At 55.9% G+C, this 17709-nt stretch overlaps 5 protein-coding genes across 5 annotated transcripts; 2 read left to right on the forward strand and 3 right to left on the reverse strand.

Moving 5' to 3' along the window:
* The first annotated feature begins 206 nt into the window (after positions 1 to 206).
* F5144DRAFT_60808 (SacI homology domain-containing protein) lies at positions 207 to 5025 on the forward strand. The gene is made up of 5 exons (XM_066791577.1): positions 207 to 1219; positions 1273 to 2571; positions 2619 to 3154; positions 3211 to 3430; positions 3484 to 5025. The coding sequence occupies exons 1-5, from the start codon at positions 576 to 578 to the stop codon at positions 4832 to 4834; spliced, it is 4050 nt and encodes a 1349-aa protein (XP_066649095.1). The 5' UTR covers positions 207 to 575; the 3' UTR covers positions 4835 to 5025.
* Positions 5026 to 5628: 603 nt separating this feature from the next.
* Positions 5629 to 7872, forward strand: F5144DRAFT_589201 (uncharacterized protein; the record flags this gene model as incomplete). The annotated part of the gene is made up of 4 exons (XM_066790012.1): positions 5629 to 5700; positions 5974 to 6129; positions 6175 to 6310; positions 6422 to 7872. The coding sequence occupies 4 exons, from the start codon at positions 5629 to 5631 to the stop codon at positions 7870 to 7872; spliced, it is 1815 nt and encodes a 604-aa protein (XP_066649096.1).
* A 1753-nt stretch (positions 7873 to 9625) lies between these two features.
* F5144DRAFT_60869 (14-3-3 domain-containing protein) lies at positions 9626 to 11114 on the reverse strand. Its single transcript, XM_066791601.1, has 5 exons — positions 10877 to 11114; positions 10726 to 10733; positions 10302 to 10655; positions 10138 to 10225; positions 9626 to 10075 (listed from the first exon to the last, which is right to left on the reverse strand). The coding sequence occupies exons 1-5, from the start codon at positions 10886 to 10888 to the stop codon at positions 9725 to 9727; spliced, it is 813 nt and encodes a 270-aa protein (XP_066649097.1). The 5' UTR covers positions 10889 to 11114; the 3' UTR covers positions 9626 to 9724.
* Positions 11115 to 12400: 1286 nt separating this feature from the next.
* On the reverse strand, positions 12401 to 14226 carry F5144DRAFT_638069 (Alpha/Beta hydrolase protein; the record flags this gene model as incomplete). Its single annotated transcript, XM_066792683.1, has 2 exons — positions 12401 to 13611; positions 13774 to 14226. The coding sequence occupies 2 exons, from the start codon at positions 14224 to 14226 to the stop codon at positions 12826 to 12828; spliced, it is 1239 nt and encodes a 412-aa protein (XP_066649098.1). The 3' UTR covers positions 12401 to 12825.
* A 1021-nt stretch (positions 14227 to 15247) lies between these two features.
* On the reverse strand, positions 15248 to 16724 carry F5144DRAFT_638073 (uncharacterized protein; the record flags this gene model as incomplete). The annotated part of the gene is made up of 4 exons (XM_066792684.1): positions 15248 to 15705; positions 15751 to 15826; positions 15972 to 16352; positions 16401 to 16724. The coding sequence occupies 4 exons, from the start codon at positions 16722 to 16724 to the stop codon at positions 15248 to 15250; spliced, it is 1239 nt and encodes a 412-aa protein (XP_066649099.1).
* Positions 16725 to 17709: the final 985 nt, after the last annotated feature.

Genomic DNA, 17709 nt, shown 5'->3' on the forward strand with positions numbered 1-17709 from the left:
TTCGCTCCGGGCGTGTTTGCGATAATGAAAGCCGATGTCTAGCTCCCTTCACCTCGGGGTAGCCATGTATGTTTGGAACAAAACAAATATCATGATATCGGCTGTTTGGTGTTGCCATGTTACTTGTATTCTTTCTCTGCCCAGACATTTAAAACAAAGAGCAGCCCATTAGCCCCGCAATAGCCTTGAACTCCCGGAGGACCAGGGGTAGCCCCCCGCGCTGTCAGCTCTGTGCAGGGGCACTAAACAAGGCGGCTGACAGATTGTGCAGCTGGAAAGCGCCCAGCCGGGCAGGCACGTCAGGCTGACCTCCTGCCCTCCATTATATACAAGCGGATGCCCCTCGGCTGCATTCCAACCCGATATTTTGCATTAAGGTCGACTTATATGGCTGTACTTTCGAGTTGTCCACCAGCAGCTTCCTGTCGCTCCCCGAAAGCCTGACTCGTCCCGGCGCCGAATTGGCCCAGCGTCGTTCGCTCTGGAACCGCTATGACGACTGCGCTCGACTTCGCAAGCTGTCCTCATATTAAATATCAACCACATCATAGCCCCTCTTTACGACTCAGACCGACATGGACTACGATCAAGGCCCACCCTCGACGGCTTTGTGGCCGGGCCAGCCGCCGTCTTTCGAGAAGTCCAGCCAGATCTTGATTCGAGAATACCCCCACCGCGCCATCGCCATCGCGTCCAAGTCGCATGCCCTCATCTTAAGACACAGCACAACAACAAGCGAAGTCATCGCCAATGGATCCCTTGCGTCTGTATCGGCCGGCCGCCCGCGCTTTCCCAACCCCGACAACAATGCGTCCAAATGCATGGTTGAGTTTTCTGCAGCATCCGACAAGTTACTTGACGACTACCGCCCCTTAACACCACGGCCCATTTACGGAACGCTGGGGCTTATATCGATCGGGCCAGATGTGTTTCTATGTGTTATCACACAAGCTTCGCGGGTCGCAACGCTTCGCCCGGGTGAGACAGTTGAGAAGATCGAGGCTGTCCAGTTCTTCTGCCTCAACTCGGCCGAGTACGATGACGTCGTAGCCCTCGATCCCTACGACCTGGACTCGGACGCTGCCTCTGTATACGGGCAAGGACTGGGGAGGAGGGATGTTGCAATAGAGCACCCTTGCCAGGAACTGCAGAAGCTGCTTGGGAACGGTACCTTCTATTATAGCACCGACTTCGATGTTACAAACCGCATGCAAGACAGGTGAGGAGACAATGCAGGACACCCGCGCCAGACATGGCACTAACACGATCTAGGCCGGCCGATGCTGCGGAATTCGATATAGATAACTTCGACGAATCCTTCCTGTGGAATTCTTACATGATCCGACCACTCGTTCTCTTTCGATCACGATTACAAAAGCAAGAGCGGGACGCACTCGACGCATCGAGGATCTTAACCTCTGCGATCCGTGGCTTCTGCAGAACCTGGACAATACCACAAAACAGGGCGCCATTGAGCTCTGCGAATACTGGTTTGCCGTCCTACTTGACTATCACCTCGCGGCTGTCATGCAGAAGAGCCGGTACAAGGTTTAATTCAAGGGGCATCGACGACGATGGGAACGTGGCCAATTTCGTGGAAACAGAGACGACATATTGGAGCCCATCCGGGGTCGTGTTCTCGTACGCCCAGGTACGAGGCTCAGTGCCGGTCTTTTGGGAGCAGGCTGCCGGCCTTATACCGAATCAGCAAAAGATCACCGTTACGCGTTCGGCGGACGGGACCCAACCAGCATTCGACAAGCACTTCTCCGACCTAGAGCAAGCATACGGCGCGGTTCATGTTGTGAACCTCTTAAGCGCCACGAAACCCGGAGAGTACGAGCTCACGACTCTTTACCGACTAGGCGTTCAAAACTGCCCCCTCAGCCGACCAGAGGGAAGCCAGTCCAGGGATCATGCGTTGCTCAGGGAGACCGAGTATGATTTCCATGCAGAGACCAAGGGCCCTCAGGGGTACGTGGCGGCCAACGAAATCCGACGGTATATCGAAGATTCGGCCGACGGATTTGCGTATTATCTTGCGCAGGAGTCGGATGATTTGGGGCAATCGAACGGCAGTACGCATGGCCATAAGAAGCGCCGATCTGTTGTGGTCCTTCAGCAGGAGGGTGTCTTCAGGACAAACTGCCTTGACTGTCTAGACAGGACAAACCTCATTCAAACCATCATCTCCCAAATGGCTGTGGAAGCTTTCCTCGGTCACAGAGGGGAAAGAGCGCTCTCTGACTTTTGGTCCCGCCATGCTAACTTGTGGGCTGACAATGGCGACTCCCTATCCAAAATCTACGCCGGCACCGGCGCCCTCAAGTCCTCTTTCACTCGCACTGGGAAAATGTCACTTGCCGGGGCCATTGCCGATGTCCGAAAATCAGCCACCCGGCTTTACTACAACAACTTCGCTGACAAGGCCCGCCAAACAACCATCGATACCTTGCTCGGGAGGTTAGTTAGCCAGGCGCCCGTCATTCTATTCGACCCGATCAGCGACTATGTTGCCGGCGAGCTGCAACGGCGGAACGCCGAGTTTTCCACAAACGAGAAGATTCATATGTAAGTACTAGAAACGATTGTTCTAAGGTCGGCGCTGACATCAATAGCCTCGTGGGGACCTTCAACCTCAATGGGAGGACTGATGGCATCAGTGAGGATCTGTCTTGTTGGCTTTGGCCCTCCGAACTTGGTTCTATTCAGCCGGAAATTATCGCTATTGGATTTCAAGAGATAGTCGAGCTTAATCCCCAGCAAATCATGAACAGCGACCCAACCAGAAAACAGCTCTGGGAACGGGCTATCAAAGCCACGTTGGACGAGCATTACAACCGAGAGGGGGACGAGAAGTATGTCCTGCTGCGGAGCGGACAACTCGTCGGCGCTGCGCTGTGCATCTTTGTCAAGACCTCGGTACTTCACAATATCAAGAACGTGGAGGGCAGTGTCAAGAAAACAGGCATGTCAGGGATGGCTGGGAACAAAGGGGCGGTTGCGATCCGGATGGACTACGCAAACACACCCATTTGCTTCGTGACCGCACACTTGGCGGCCGGTTTCGCCAACTACGAGGAGAGGAACCGAGATTATGCCACTATCGACCAGGGCCTCCATTTCCAGAGGAACAGGGGGATAGCCGACCATGGTGAGATAAACAGAGCTGCGATTGGGCCAATTGACAAGGCTAACACACCCGATTAGACTCGGTCATTTGGTTTGGCGACTTCAACTACCGAGTTGGGCTCGGCCTGGAGGCAGCAAAAGATGCGGTGAAGAAGCGGAATCTTGAGCGGCTGTTCGAGAACGACCAACTGAACCTTCAAATGGTGGCGGGGCTCTCCTTTCGTTTCTACTCCGAAGCTCGAATAACCTTCATGCCGACATACAAGTACGACGTCGGCACCGACGACTTTGATAGCTCGTGAGTAGCTTCATGGGGGTACATGTAAAGACTATTGCTGACATGGGTTGCAGTGAGAAAGCACGTATCCCGGCATGGACTGACCGCATCCTTCGAAAAGGCTCCAACCTTCGACAGCTGGCCTACAACTCGGCCCCGCTACGCTTCTCGGACCACCGGCCAGTCTACGCCATCTTTGAGTGTACTGTCAACATAGTGAATGAGAAGCTGCGGGACAAGATCAGCCGGGAGGTCTACGAACGACGCAAAGCCGAGGTTGGGGATGGTACCGCGAACCTAGGTGCAAACGAATCCGACGACGAGGATCTAATAGGGTACGATGCCATCGAACCCGGACTTCCACCGGCGAGTTCCGACCGTCAGAAATGGTGGTTGGACAACGGAAAGATGGCGAAGTCTTCCATCAGCCCACCCAAGCCCAACAACCCAGCGTCACAAATCATTTTGAACCCAAAGCGACCAACAAACCCCCACGCGCCAACTGACGAGCCGGACTGGGTCAGTATTCCTAGGTCGGAATCCCGCTTGTCGTCTTTCTCCAGCATGTCGACCTCGCCGTACGAGCACGTCAACCATTCTACACTACTCTCGTCATCAGCGTCTAGCTCAGCGCCGAGAAAGCTACCGCCTCCCTACGATCCATCAATGCTTCCCACTAAGATGGGGAGGATGCAGATCAATGAAGACATCAAGAGCTGGCCGGAAGATGGAACACCTCCTCCACCTCCTCCACGGCGGCAGACGAGCATGGGTACCGGGTCAGGGACCGGTTCCCCGGCTCCATCGGCTCAACAGAAGCGAAAGCCGGTGAACAAGGCAACGCCGACTCCGCCTGTTGGACCGAAGCCGGGAGCATCTCAAGAGCAGCTAGCGAAACAAAAGGCCGCGCCGCCCGTGGCAAAAAAGCCAGCGCATCTCGCAGCCCCGGTCTCCCCAGCAAGCAGCATCCTCTCAACCAGCCTCGCCTCGGACGCAACTCCACGTGGCCCCGAGGTATCGGCGGCTGACATTCCTCGACGGCCAACACCCAACACCTCCCACGGCTCGGGGTCAGACTTGAGCCGCGGCCTCGCCCCGCTGCCGGTCAGAAATGCGAGCCTTAGGGAGCGGACACCGTCGCCATCACACTTTCCTCGTCGAACTAATACTACCGCGGGTGTGACGGCACAGAGCAGGATGGCGGCTGCGGGCGGGATACCGCTTGTTGGGTTGGCAGGGCCACAAGAGCGTAAACCGCAGTTGCCGGCTAGGAAACCGGTGAGCCCCGCTCCTACGCCCTCGTTTCAGAAGCAGACGCCGCCGCCTCCGCCGGCACCGAGGAAGGCGCCGCCAGTGGTTGATCTGCTGGCGGATGACGGGGCGATGGAGATGGGCGGATGGGAGGCGTTGAAGCCTTCGTCTTAGGAAGATGTTGATGGTTTCACGGCTGTTGTCTTTGGGTAATGGGTATAGAGAAGGCGTTTGAAAAGGGGTTCGTTTTATTTCGGGTTGATGAAGCTTGGCAAGGTGTCCGCTCAGCTAGTATCAAATGGGACAATTGACCGTGACAAACGGCGTTAAGGTTGTGGTTGTGCTTGTGGTCGAGGGAACATATATATATGGTTGATTGGAGGGATATAATTATGGGCTCTGGATAGGCGGGTATGGCAAGAACCTGGTAGGAATTGATATTGACCACGGATACCGAAACTGTGAGACTACTTCCTGGTATGATGGTTGACGACTTTGCAAAGTGCTCTCGGTGTGCAGGTTTCTGCTGTTTGGTCGCCGCTGTGTATATACCTAACTAAGTGGTTATGTGTGGTTGTGTATGGTTGAATTCAAAACCACAGACATCCACAAGCCAAGCCATGGGAGGGGAGGGCTCACAGTGTCCGATCAGTATGATTTTCCCCAGGTTCACGATCTCTCCGGGCCCTGACCGTTCAGCCGCCAGCTGCACCATCTACCAAATTACGTCATTTACATATGCAGTGCGTTTATGGTATTTAAACTTTCTTGAAGGCGTTGAGAAGGCTTTACTGACTCGTGGATCTCAAATTACACAAACGATATCAGGATCCGTTCTTTACTTATTAAAGAGCCATAACAAGTCAATGCTCAATGCTTCATTCCTCTCTCCCAACACTAATCAGGTGTGTTACAGGGGATACCAGCAGCGTTCCTGTGTAATTCTCCACATCGTCTTGCACAGTTCCATGTGTGCCTGCAACGACCCGGCTGCGGCACTACTGAGGCACAAGCCGTGCGCTAGTCCAGTAGCGGTCTGGGTCTTGAACCAAAGAGGTCATCAGGACCCCCGCCAAGAAGTCGCTTTTTGCCTGCCGAGAACCGGGGAGTCGGGGACGAACCCACAGCACCCACAGCACCCACCCCAACTGGAAAACCGAGCCTAGCAGAGCGAGAGCGCGTGAGTTGTGACCGCCGGCGCCGCTGTGGTTGCTCCATGCTTTGGTTTTGGTTCTGGTTCTGGTTCGTGCTTTCGCTTGTGCACGACCATTTTTCAACTCGAAATAATTGAATCTGCAAATTTCAGCAACAAGGGGCCGAGGTCAACTTTGCAGTGGATTACTTGGTACTTTCATCACGACGTCTCAATTATATTTTTACAGGCTGCCCGTTGCGTGTTGCGAGAAACCAAGATCGGGGTGTGTTTTCAATTCCGAGGCCATGGTGACCGATACCGCTGTCGCTTTCCGGTGACACAACGCAGTGTTCACGAAGTGGAACAGGACACAAGCTAGAGTCACTGCTTCTATCTCTACACGCGCCTTGGACCATTGGCGACCATTGGTAGGCCGTGTCTTGCATCTGCTATCTCGAAGGTCGGACAAGGGAGACTCGAGGCGCATCTCACATCTCGCTGTGTGACAGGCCCAGGTGAGTCGGCCTCGATTCCTTCAATCCCTTCCCAGCTGAGATCCAAGTTGGGAGACTTTTCCTTTTTGATCGCTAGCTTCGAATCTGCCGATTGACACATTTCAAGCACAGAGAGCACAGAGCACAAAACGCCCCTGAAAACGGTGGTCTACCCTGCCTTTAGGACGAGGCTTAATACCAGGCACGCGACACCAAGACCGCACCCACCCCCGACTACACCCGTCGATCTCGAACTGTTGAATACCACAATCATGGATCTCTCAAGCAATGCATCTCCCCGGAGCGTCCCCACGCCGCAAAGCCCGGCACCCCTGGCCCTGTCCGAGTTTATGGCTCAAGCAACACCGTGCTCCGATACCACCAGCCCTTCCGACAAACCAGCGTTATCCCAAGACATACCGAAGCCAGTAGGAGCAGTCGTAGAACCGAAGCAGCCATCAATACGAGACGAACCCCGAGCAGAGACCCCGCAACAACAACAACAACAACCACCACCACCACCCCAAGAAACACAAACCCAGGAGACACGGCCGCCACCAAGCAGAGAGGACACCGCAGCACCTGTCGACTGGCTCGCGACCCGCCAACAACTCCTCCCGCGCAGGAATCAAGGCAAAAAGGCCGATTGGATCCGCGGCTGGAGCCAAGCAGTAACCAGCTACGGCGAGGAGACCTACTGTGCCTGCTCCGAGGCCATCGAGACCCACGGCATCCACCGCGGCCGCAAAGGCAAAACCAGCGCCCAACTCGCCGACAACGTGCGCGCCATCCTCCAACGAACCGCTTCCCCCTCATCCACCAACAACAAATCCAAACCCACCACCCCGGCCACCCCCGACCCGGAAATTTGCCGCCTCTGCAGCCGCCCACCCAGCAGCACCAACGGCGGCCACGGCTCCCACTCCAGCAGCAGCAGCCACAGCAAACTCTACTCCCCCGGAAGCGGGGGCGGCGCCCTCAACCTCACAAGCGGGAAGCGCTTCTTCAGCGAGCTGCTGCTGCGCGTGCGCCGGCCGTCGTCGCGCAGCAAGAGCGCCGCCGCGCAACATAAGCGCGACGCCGAGCTCGGCAACCCCCACGCCTGGTCGCCCGAGGACTGCCAGCCGCGCTGGGCCACTACCGACCAGAAGCGCTTTCTTGCCCGCCCGCCGAGCCAGCCGGTTTCCGCGCCTGTGCATGGGACGGGCCGGGGGGTTGCGACTGGCCCTGGTGCCTCGCCGGTGACGACGGGGGCCGGGGCCGGGGCGCATAGGCTGTTGAAATCACCCGCGCAGGCCGAGGGTGGTGGTGGTGGTGGTGGGGGTGGGTATTTCGTGTGGAAGTCGCGGTCGCGCGGGAAGTTGCTGCCTGCTCTGGCCGGCGGTACGAACGGCGCCGGCGGCGTGGTGGGCGGTTCCGGGGCGGGATTGGGCGGCGCGCAGTCGTTGTCGTCGGAGACGGACGGGACCAGCGACTCGGATGTGGACGCGCAGCACCGGCCGTTGGGCTTGTCGCGGAGCTTCTCGCGCCTGCAGAGGGCGGCGGCGCTGCTCCAGCGCGCGACGGCTAGGTCCAAGGACTAGGGGGCTGGTCTGGTCAAGTCGCTTGCGCGGGCGGTTCGGCGGCGAAGGTGGCGGAGGCGTGGTGCTGGGCGTGGTGGTGTTGGTCGTTCTGGTGGCCCCCCGCGGCCTGTTTATTATGAAGCTCGGGGGGCTGGGACGAAACGGTTTTACTGAGCATACCCGCCCACCGGATACCTCACGGCGGCTGCCTGTCCGGCGAGAGATGAAAGCGCGAAGGTGCGAAGACGGCCGACCTGAGACTAGAATATGGTTTTCGGTAGTTCCCCACAACCGACGCAAACAACGGGGCGCCTCAGCACTTGGGTATTGCTTCTTTGGAAGCCAGCCCCGGGATCCCTTGCTTTTCAACTTTGCCGCCGAGCCCTCGAGCATTCCAACGAAATCATTGGGCGTTTCTGCCGCCTGGGTCTACGGGAAGCAGCAGTCAACACCAACTACCCGCCTTATAACCAGCAGGGCTACAAGTGCCCTGTACTACTTGGCTGCGCTGCTACAAAACAGAAGCAAAAGCAAGCCTACAGCCACGAACTCAACTGCCTCACATCAACCAATACACGAGTGTCTGATGGATGGCGAGATGGCCGATATAGATACCGACTTATTGTCGGAACGAAACAAACCGAGATGGGCGGATGGGCCAAACCACAACACGCTTAGCGGCGGTGTCATAGATACAGAGCAAACTGTTGCAAAAGTATGGTACAGTACGGCACAGCGCGGCAAACAGAGGAGAGAGCAAGTCTTGCCGGAGTCTCGAAATGTTTAAAGGAGGGGGTTGGAACTGTACTGGGCCTGGCAGGGCTGGGTGATTGATATATAAGAAATACAAGTAATGGTATTGTTAATGCACAAATCATGTGAAGTCGTTCGCTGTTTTCGCGTGCTATGTGTGATAACCGATCAACGGCGTGTGGTGTATTAGGGCGAGTTAGCTCCGTTTGGACGTGGTTACATGTTTATACGTTTCCTAGTCTGAGTATAGAGGAACGAAAGGACGGGGGAAGTCAAGGAAGAAGGGCTTGCATCTAAACCCCCGTACATGGTTACTTGAAACCAGACGACACACCTGGAAACATTCGATGTAGCCGACTGTCTCAAGGTCAACGGGGGTACATGACTCAATCCCCGGCACCAAAAATTGTCCATATAGCATATCAGCTTGGTTTGTATTCTTTATCTTAGGTTGCAATAACCACGGGAGTAATCAATGAGATCATCCTTCCATACCCCGCCCAGCCAGCCCCATCCCGTTAAGAGGGAAAAACTACAAGGAAATAGCACGCACATGTACCACACTAGGAAATAGTGGCACGAGTCCCAGCACGAGTCAGAGATCACGGACCCAGCTGTAGAGGATTGCGAAACACCCAAACGAAACAGGCCAGGAAAAGACAAGGCTCGGTTAAGAGGGGGTTTCTGTGTATTGTCTCGACCTCGCAAAGGACGACGAGCTTGTGGATTTGGATTTGGTTGCATGTGTTCCCCATATAATGGACGGACGATAGCCCGTTCTGGGGTAAAGCAGTGAGTAAAAAAAGGGAAAACGAGATAACAAAAAGAAAAGCACCATGCCCTGCATTTTCAGTCCCCACCCAACGACCAACTCCCTTGCGCAGTCCAGCCCTTTCTTTGCCTTGAACAGCGTGCTGGCGCATACCAGAGTCCGCCAGCTAGCCCAGTCCAGACAACAAGACCCATATCCCTACCGTAAACTCAGATCCCAAGACGGGCCATGCAGGATCCCCGTGCAGCGATTAACTGCGCGTGGAGCCCCAGCCCAAGAGACAGAGAGAGGGTGTGCGACAGAGGAAAAAGCGAGACGATCAAGCAAGCAAGCAAGCAGTGACGCCGCTTACTGCTGTTCAGGCGCAGGCTCCTCGGCCTGGCCATCGGCCTCCTTGGGAGCATCGGCGGGCTTATCCTTGGGGGCATCGGCAGCGCCCTCGGGCTCACCGTTGTCAGACGAGGTCCAGAGGGTGAGGTTGTCCCGGAGCAGCTGCATGATGAGGGTGCTGTCGCGGTACGACTCCTCGGAGAGCGAGTCGAGCTCGGCAATGGCGTCATCAAAGGCCTGCTTGGCCAGGTGGCAAGCACGGTCGGGGGAGTTCAGGATCTCGTAGTAGAAAACGGAGAAGTTGAGGGCCAGTCCCAGGCGGATGGGGTGGGTGGGGGTCAGCTCGGTCTGAGCGACATCGGTGGCGCTCTGCGCGAATTCATCATGTCAGTTGATGCAAAGCACGTGCGTAATCGAGTGGGCAATTCTACCTTGTAAGCCTCGTGGGCAGCGGTCGCGGCGACCTTGCGCTTCTCGCCCGAGGCGAACTCGGCCAGGTAGCGGTGGTAGTCACCCTTCCTGTAGCAAAACCAAGTTAGAACATGAAAAAAAACATGCAAACGCAGAGCGGGGAGTTTTGGCAGGGCAGGCGCACATCTTGTGGTAGAAGACCTTGGATTCACCCGAGGCGGCGTTGGGGATCAAGGCATCATCGAGGACGTCGAGAACATCCTGGCAGACCTTCTCCAGCTCGGTCTCAATCTTCTGGCGATAGTCGCGGATGGTGCCCACGTGCTTATCAGAGCCCTTGGACTCCTCCTTCTGCTCGATGGACGAGATGATGCGCCAGCTGGCACGGCGGGTACCAACTACGTTCTTGTAGGCGACGGAAAGCAGGTTCCGCTCGTCAACAGTGAGCTCTCCACCGATCTTGGCGACCTCCTTCATATAGGTGACCATCTCATCGTAGCGCTCAGCCTGCTCGCACAGACGGGCGAGGAAAGTCTTGCTGCAATTTCAAGATCGGTTAGCTGGTTCGCTGCGGGCTGGCGACCACGGCCGAGAGCAGTCTAACACACCTTTCGCGCTGCAGAAAGAGGAAAACAGTTAGCGACTGATGTGTAAAGGAGAATGCAGCTAAATGGCACCGAGCCCAACGCTATCGGCGGCATGCGAGCCACCTCACATGGCGGGAGGGGAAACGGCGGGTTTTGGTGGGTTTGCACTTACCTCGTTCGCCATCTTTGATGATGTGTTTTTGAGAATAGAGTAGTTGAACAGACAGTTGGATGTATGTGAAAATGGAGAAAGAATAAAACGGTCGCAAGGGAACTTGGTATGGGTGGCTTGTTTTGTTGTTTTTGGATTGTGGTCGGGGTTGCAAGCGGGCTCTCAGATGTTGAGCAAAGGGACTTTAGCAGGTCAACTCCTCCCCCTCACCGCGCTAGTGGGTGGCAGCCGGGGGGTGCTCACTGTGGGAGATCGAATGAAACTCGTTTTGCGCGTTAACACGTGACGCTGATACAACCTTATTTCCCAGCAAAATGGGAGTCCCACTCTAACAGGCGTCTCGCTGGGTCTTGGTTCCCAGGCCTCCTGGTCGCTGGCCCACAGCTAGGATCTCGACTCCAACGCACCCGACAGCCTGACAGTGGGGGCTGTCGAGGTCATTTCTGATGTTCAAAGGCAGCAGCAAGTGGATACAACAACCAACGACGACGACTGTTTGCGCATCGACATTGCCCGAGAGATGCGTCAGCTTGTGACTCCCTACCTGCTTAACCAACTCTGCTTCAAAATGTCTCAAGTTTCTCTGCTCTTTCACACCGTAGGCTCAACAAGACGGATACGAATAGCGTGTCATTCAACCGCGCGCTTCCAATCTATGGTGGTCTCAAACCTGGAAGGCCAGAAGAGCCCAGGTTCTCGGCCAATCCGCCCCATCAAACACTTGTTATTTGGTCTTGCTCTCACACGCCATTCGCCTCTACATACATACACAGAAAGCGCAAGCTGATGAGGGGCATGCTGCACGTCACACAGCACAACCAGCCGCAGAAGAGGGCTTCCTTTGGTTGAGTCGGACCACTCTGGACCCCTCCATCTGGCGGCAGCACGCCTTATCATTGCCCGCCCAAATGCGCACCCTCATGGGCACCCCCCATCCTCGGGGTCTCGTGCCCCCGTTTCTCATTGACAAACCTCATCCCGTCCCATCATCTCGGATGGTGGGAATCACGAAGCTAGTCTCCCGCGGCCACCGGGCCCCTTTTCCTTTAGCATCGGACAGTGGGGTCGTCCATGCCCAGCAAGTCAAGACCAGCAGGCCAACAGACAAAAGCGGTCACACCACAAGTGTCCCGCACCCAAAATTGTCCGGATGGGTCCCCGCCTCTCTCTCAGGTGGGGCTGGGATGGACAGCGCACCATGGAAGCGGCTAGAATGCCGCGAGGCTCCCAGCCCGTGGCCTTCCCCTCCCGGCACTCAATGAACAATGTGGGCCAACAAGCAATGAGCCGCTGATCGCCCGCTTCTGCATCGATTCCGGGAGAAGGACCTCGGCAGGGTCGCTTGCACAGCCTCGCTCGAGTCACCCAACGTCATGACTGGTTTGTTTATTTGTGACCAAGTGGCTGTTTTTTCCAGTCCATTTGCCCTTGGATTTTATCGTGTGATTAAAAGAGGCCCGACCCATGGGCTCATACTTACGTGCTCATCTCACAGGTTCCGCTCCTGGCCTATCCCTGCCAATCGGCACAAAGCTCGCAATTCCGGGCTGTGATAACAGCGTCACGCGCCCCAACCCTTGGTGCGACTAGTTTCCGAACCCCGACCTCTGCTGGTGGGAATGAAGATATTCATCCCCGTCTCCACTGAGAGGATGATCCTGGGAGCTCAGCCTCCTCTGGCTTGAGCTGGGTTCACACGTGAGGTACACTACAGATTATTAGCACCTTGTAGTTATCCAAACCGTAGTCTTGACTCAAAAACTGTTAGGAATGTTTATGTATCAATATGCCCTCAAGAATGCTATTGCCAAGCCCCACTCAAGGTAGACCCACAGGTGTGTACAGTAGACGTCCTGACGAATACCTAAACCAAAGCGCCATGCTATGCTATCATTATACATCAAGCCGACCCTGCCTGAACGCCAAACTCATCCCTCTCAGTATCCATGTCATAGATCCCGAATCTCATCCTCAGGCCCGCTCAATGTCAGGTTATACTTCTCCCTCCCCCAGTCGGCCGGGTCTCCTCCAGGAACACAGAGCCCCAGCCTCCAGAAGTAGTCCCGGTGTGCAAAGAACAGCTGCCACAGCTTGAGCCGCGTCGGAAACCATCGCCAGCCCAGCCCCGACACTTCAACCTCATCCGGTGTCCCGTGCCACTTCATCAATCCCAGCACCCACTGTAGCCAGTCCGCCGTCTCGGCCCCGCCCATACACTTCGGGTCGTTGTTTCCGCGGCACAACCTCAGGTCCTCCGGCCCGGGGGGTAGATTCGACTTCTCGATGTAAATCTCTCCGGCATGCGACCGATACCCCCACTCGGTCAACGGCAACAGCGGCACCGGGTCGCCCACATGCGTAACCCGGCGGTAGGCCGTGTCCTCGCCGTCATCCCCTTCCCCTAGCCTAAACGCCCGATCAATATAATCGGCCAGCTTAGCATTGCCCACCCTCGGCTCCCCAAACGTCGTCACAACCACATCCCGCCACCCCAACCCCAACCTGACCTCCAGCGCGGCGAGCGCCGCCACCGCCCCGCCCAGGCTGTGCCCGATCAGATGCACCCTATAACCGGGATACTTCTCCCGCGCGGCCTGCAGCGCGGGGATGACCACCTCGCGGGCATTCCGCCACGAGGCCATGAAGCCCATATGCACGGTGCAGTTGTCGCACCTCCCATCACCATCCCCATCATCGTCCCCATCCCCAGGCGGAGCCGGATACGGCACATACTCCTGCGGCACGGTACTCAAATCCACAATCGTATTCGTGACGCTATACGTCCCCCGAAACGCAACCACAATCTCCCTCCCACCCACACCACCCACACCCACCCCACCACCCCCCCTCCTCACCACCCCCTCCCCCAACTCCCCCACCCCATTCCCATCCCCCACCACCCCAGCAGAGGAGGGCGACCCATGATCCACCGCCAAAAACCCACAACTATCACTCAGCAGCAGCCCCGTATTCCACGTGCGCAGCAGGCGCAGCGAGGGGAACTCGCGGCAGCGCGAGACACAGGAGAAGGGCGGGGCGATGCCGGTGGTGCCGACGCAGTAGGTGATGTCGACGAGGCGGGCGGCGCGTTCGAGGGAGGCGAAGAGCGGGGGGGTTATGCCGCCGGCGGTGTTGGGTGGGCTGCTGGGGTTGGGGGTGGTGTTGGGGTTGGTGTTGGGTTTGAGGGGGGGTTGTTGTTGGTGTTGTTGTTGTTGGCGGTCGGGAGGGGGTGGGTGAGGATCGAGGAGTCGGGGCTGGGGTTGGGGTTGGTTTGGTATTGGGGGGATCGGGTCGGCGAGGATGGTGGTGGTGAGGGAGGCGAGGAGGGTGAGGTTTGGTAGGATGCGCATGGTTGTGTGTCGATGTCAATGCCAATGTTCGTCGTTGGGAAAGCAAAGAATTTGGGTAGATAATCGATTATTAGTACAGGAAGGCTAGGATATGTAGGATGAACGGGAACTGGATTTAACGAAGCATCGCCGTGTGAGTCGGACGGCAAAGTGTTGGATCGCGTGACCGTGATCACCCGCCAAGCCCGGCAGAACCTCCGACGTATCAGCCTTGTGAGTTGGGAAGGCGCAGTTTCTGGTGTATGCCGTTTTGGGTCTCGTTTCAATTGGCGGGACTCTGGAAGTCTGGAGCCTTCATTCGACTGCTCGGCGCGTCAAAGCCGACCCAAGTTCAAGACTCAACTTGCCTGCCAGGTTAACGGCAAGAGCAAAGCGCCGGGCCACCTGCTTGCTCATGCTTGGCAGTTGGCCTGCCGGTCCACGCGGGAAAGTGGGGCTGGTGCGGCCGGGATCGATCGCCAAGACAAGCCCCGTTTCCAACCTCATCCTCGCTGCTTGCACAGTATTGTTTAGCTAAGGCAGAGAACAATGAGGACCATAAAATACATAAATAAAAAATGACGACGCACTGGAAAAAAACAATAATTTCTTTGAGTTTACTTTCGTTTCCTTCCTCCGCCCGAGGCTTGGCCAACAACATCTCATCTCGACTTCGAGTCCGGCTTTTTTATCCATCAGGTAGTAGGCCAGGACTCGGAAAAGTAGGGGATGGTAGGACGGCGGCATACCTAAGCTACCCTACCTATATTTCGTGACATGAGATCCTTGGTCTTTGGAGACTACTATAGGATAGACGGAAAGCTAGGAGGGAGAATTAGGGAGAATGTAGAGAGTAGAAGAGTCCAAGATGAACACATGGGCGGAAGTCCCTTGTTAACCCAAATCCATCCAAATATCTCACGTTTGTGATATAATTCTATTGATATATATTAAAATGAAACAGATGTCGTCGCCCTAACACCATACCTTTAACCTCTCATCTCAGTCAGGATTCCCAACCCGCTTGCCGTGATTTCTGCCTTTACCACTTGACCCGAACTGATGATTCGGGATCGAAGCGGGAACATGAATCGGACGATATTGCGCTATCGTTGCGGGTGGTTTCTGGACTCGCTCGGCCCTTGTGGTACACCCTGCATTGTCGGAATGAAAACCACCACTCCAATTTCCCGCTGCAAGGCAGCTCAAGCCATGTCACGCCATCCGTTTCGGCCGGACGAGAGGCCGCGATTTCGGTCACGGAGTGCCCTTCCAGTGCGGTGGTTGAGAAACCCAGCCACAGGGCACCCTCCAATTCTAGGCGAGAACCCAAAGCGTTCAGGCGGACCTCGCCGACACAGGACACACGTGCGTCGGCGTGGTGCAGGAGCAGCCCCTTGGTGACCGGCGTTTCCCCGATTCGGCACCGACAAGGGGTTACTGCCGTCACGTCGTCGAGGGAAGCCGACGTGTAAAAGTAGGGCTCCCTGGGGGCCGATTCTGGACGAGGGGAGAGCGGCGTTAGAATCGAAAAACGTCTCTCACGCCGTTCCGGGAGAGGGGACTCGAAGGCTACTAGACGGATGCTGTGATCAGAAGACCCGTAAAAGACCCTGCTGGGCTGTTTGCTTGGCCGGTTTGCGAGAGTCCATTTGTGATAAACCCCCATTGGCCATGATCCCATTATTACGGTGCGACCCTTGTTCGTCCGGAACTTCCCAAGCGTCAGCGTGGCAAATCGTGTAGAAGGCGGACGTCATACATACCGTGAGAGCCCCTCCTCGCGGAGAAAGACGGTCGAGCTTCCATATCTCCACCACAATCTCTTCTTTGTCGAGCGGCATATACTGCCAGACTGTACCAACACTCTGGTTCTGTCGGTAGAATTCGGTATCCTCGCCGGGAGAATAGGCATGTATTGCGGTCGGGTTGGGCGTGCAACAGACCGAATATCCAATGACGCCAGGGTCGTTGCACTTGAATGCAGCCATCTGGATTGGGCCGGAGTGGTTGAGTTCCCGAGGGTTCGCATGCAACAGGCTACACCGCAGGTGCTCGAGGAACCGGGGTGTCGCCCAGGACATAAGCCGGGCAAACCTAGGCGTGTAAGACTCGGACAGAGATGTCAAGGAGAGCAGCCTTGCGCCCTAGACGGATGTCAGATAGAAGAACTGCCGGGGCAAGAAAGTACTTACGTTAGTTGTGCCCTTGACCGTGGAATTCTGGAGGTTCTGGAAGGTTCGCCACCAAACATTTGGCTGCTCCTCGATGGCCGGCTTCTCGAAGGAAGACGTGAAAACAAGGTCTCTCACGCCCAGATGGTCTTCCGCAACAAATATGGCCACGACGGAACTTGAGCCGTAGGCCAGCTCAGCTGCGGCGCTGCCGTCGGGAGGTTGCTCATTTGTGAGGGACTGGATATATCTGACCCCTTCAAAAAAGGTATACCGTACCCAGATCTTTGTGGAAAGACTGATGTAATAGGAACTGGGCTTCTGGAGCTTCTCCGATACTACCATCGCATGGCGTGTCGCAAATGACTCCAGGCAGTACTGGGCAATATTCTCGCAAATCTCCAGGGGGAAACACCCCTGGAACGTTATGAACAATATCGTGCTCCAACCGGGTCGAAGCCAGCGAACCCGTCGTTCCTCTTCTATCTGGGGCGGCTCGTATTGGTAGGAGGTGGAATTGGCAATGGCGGACCGTAATCTGAAAGGCACAGCTCAAGGTAGTTGGAATGACAACGAAATGCTCTCTCATACGCGCTGCAACGGCACGAGTCCGAGCATTGTGCATAGGTGATGCCCGCGATCAGAACTCTGCGGGAGAATCGGAACCTCTCTGAAACTGCTGTCCCAGTCTTCAACACTGGTATGTTGGTTAACAACAGCCTGACGTCCACACAAGAAAATACTGGGAAATAACATACTGGCAATGACGTCGTCATTCTCCTCTAACTTGAATCTGCAGAAGGGGCAGCGTCGGGTCAAACAGAATTTGTATTTCTCTTTCATATCTATCCTGGACTCAGCTAAATATCGCGGTTTGTTTCGTCGGTGTCGTGGTGAAAAACGTGGGTCAAGATGGGGTTGCAGAAAGGAATTAGGGTGAGCGGAATCAGCGGAGGATGGTGGGCTTTTTATACATGATCGGATGGGTGGAGGCGTACTAGCAGTTGATGTGCTAATGCCCTGCCCGTCTCCAGTGCTATAGAGTCAGTCATGTCGTCATTATAAACATCAGGCATATAAACCCCCCACTAAGATCAAGATCCATGACGTTGTGCGCTTTGACATTTGCCCTAGCGTTTGCTCCCCATGGGAAACAACGTTGCGAATATAGAGGAAGTGAGCTAAAAGGCAATTTGGTCAACGGACAGTATCACGACGCTGAAAGAGAACAGAGCCTCGGCCTGATGATAATGCGGAGAGTATTGCTCAAACCATGTGATGCTGCCGCTGCTTGAGATTGTGTTCGTTTCGTGATCTAGGACCAGGCGCC

The sequence above is a fragment of the Chaetomium tenue genome, assembly GCF_020726465.1.
Source record: "Chaetomium tenue strain MPI-SDFR-AT-0079 chromosome Unknown F5144scaffold_1, whole genome shotgun sequence".
In the NCBI taxonomy this organism is placed as follows: domain Eukaryota; kingdom Fungi; phylum Ascomycota; class Sordariomycetes; order Sordariales; family Chaetomiaceae; genus Chaetomium; species Chaetomium tenue.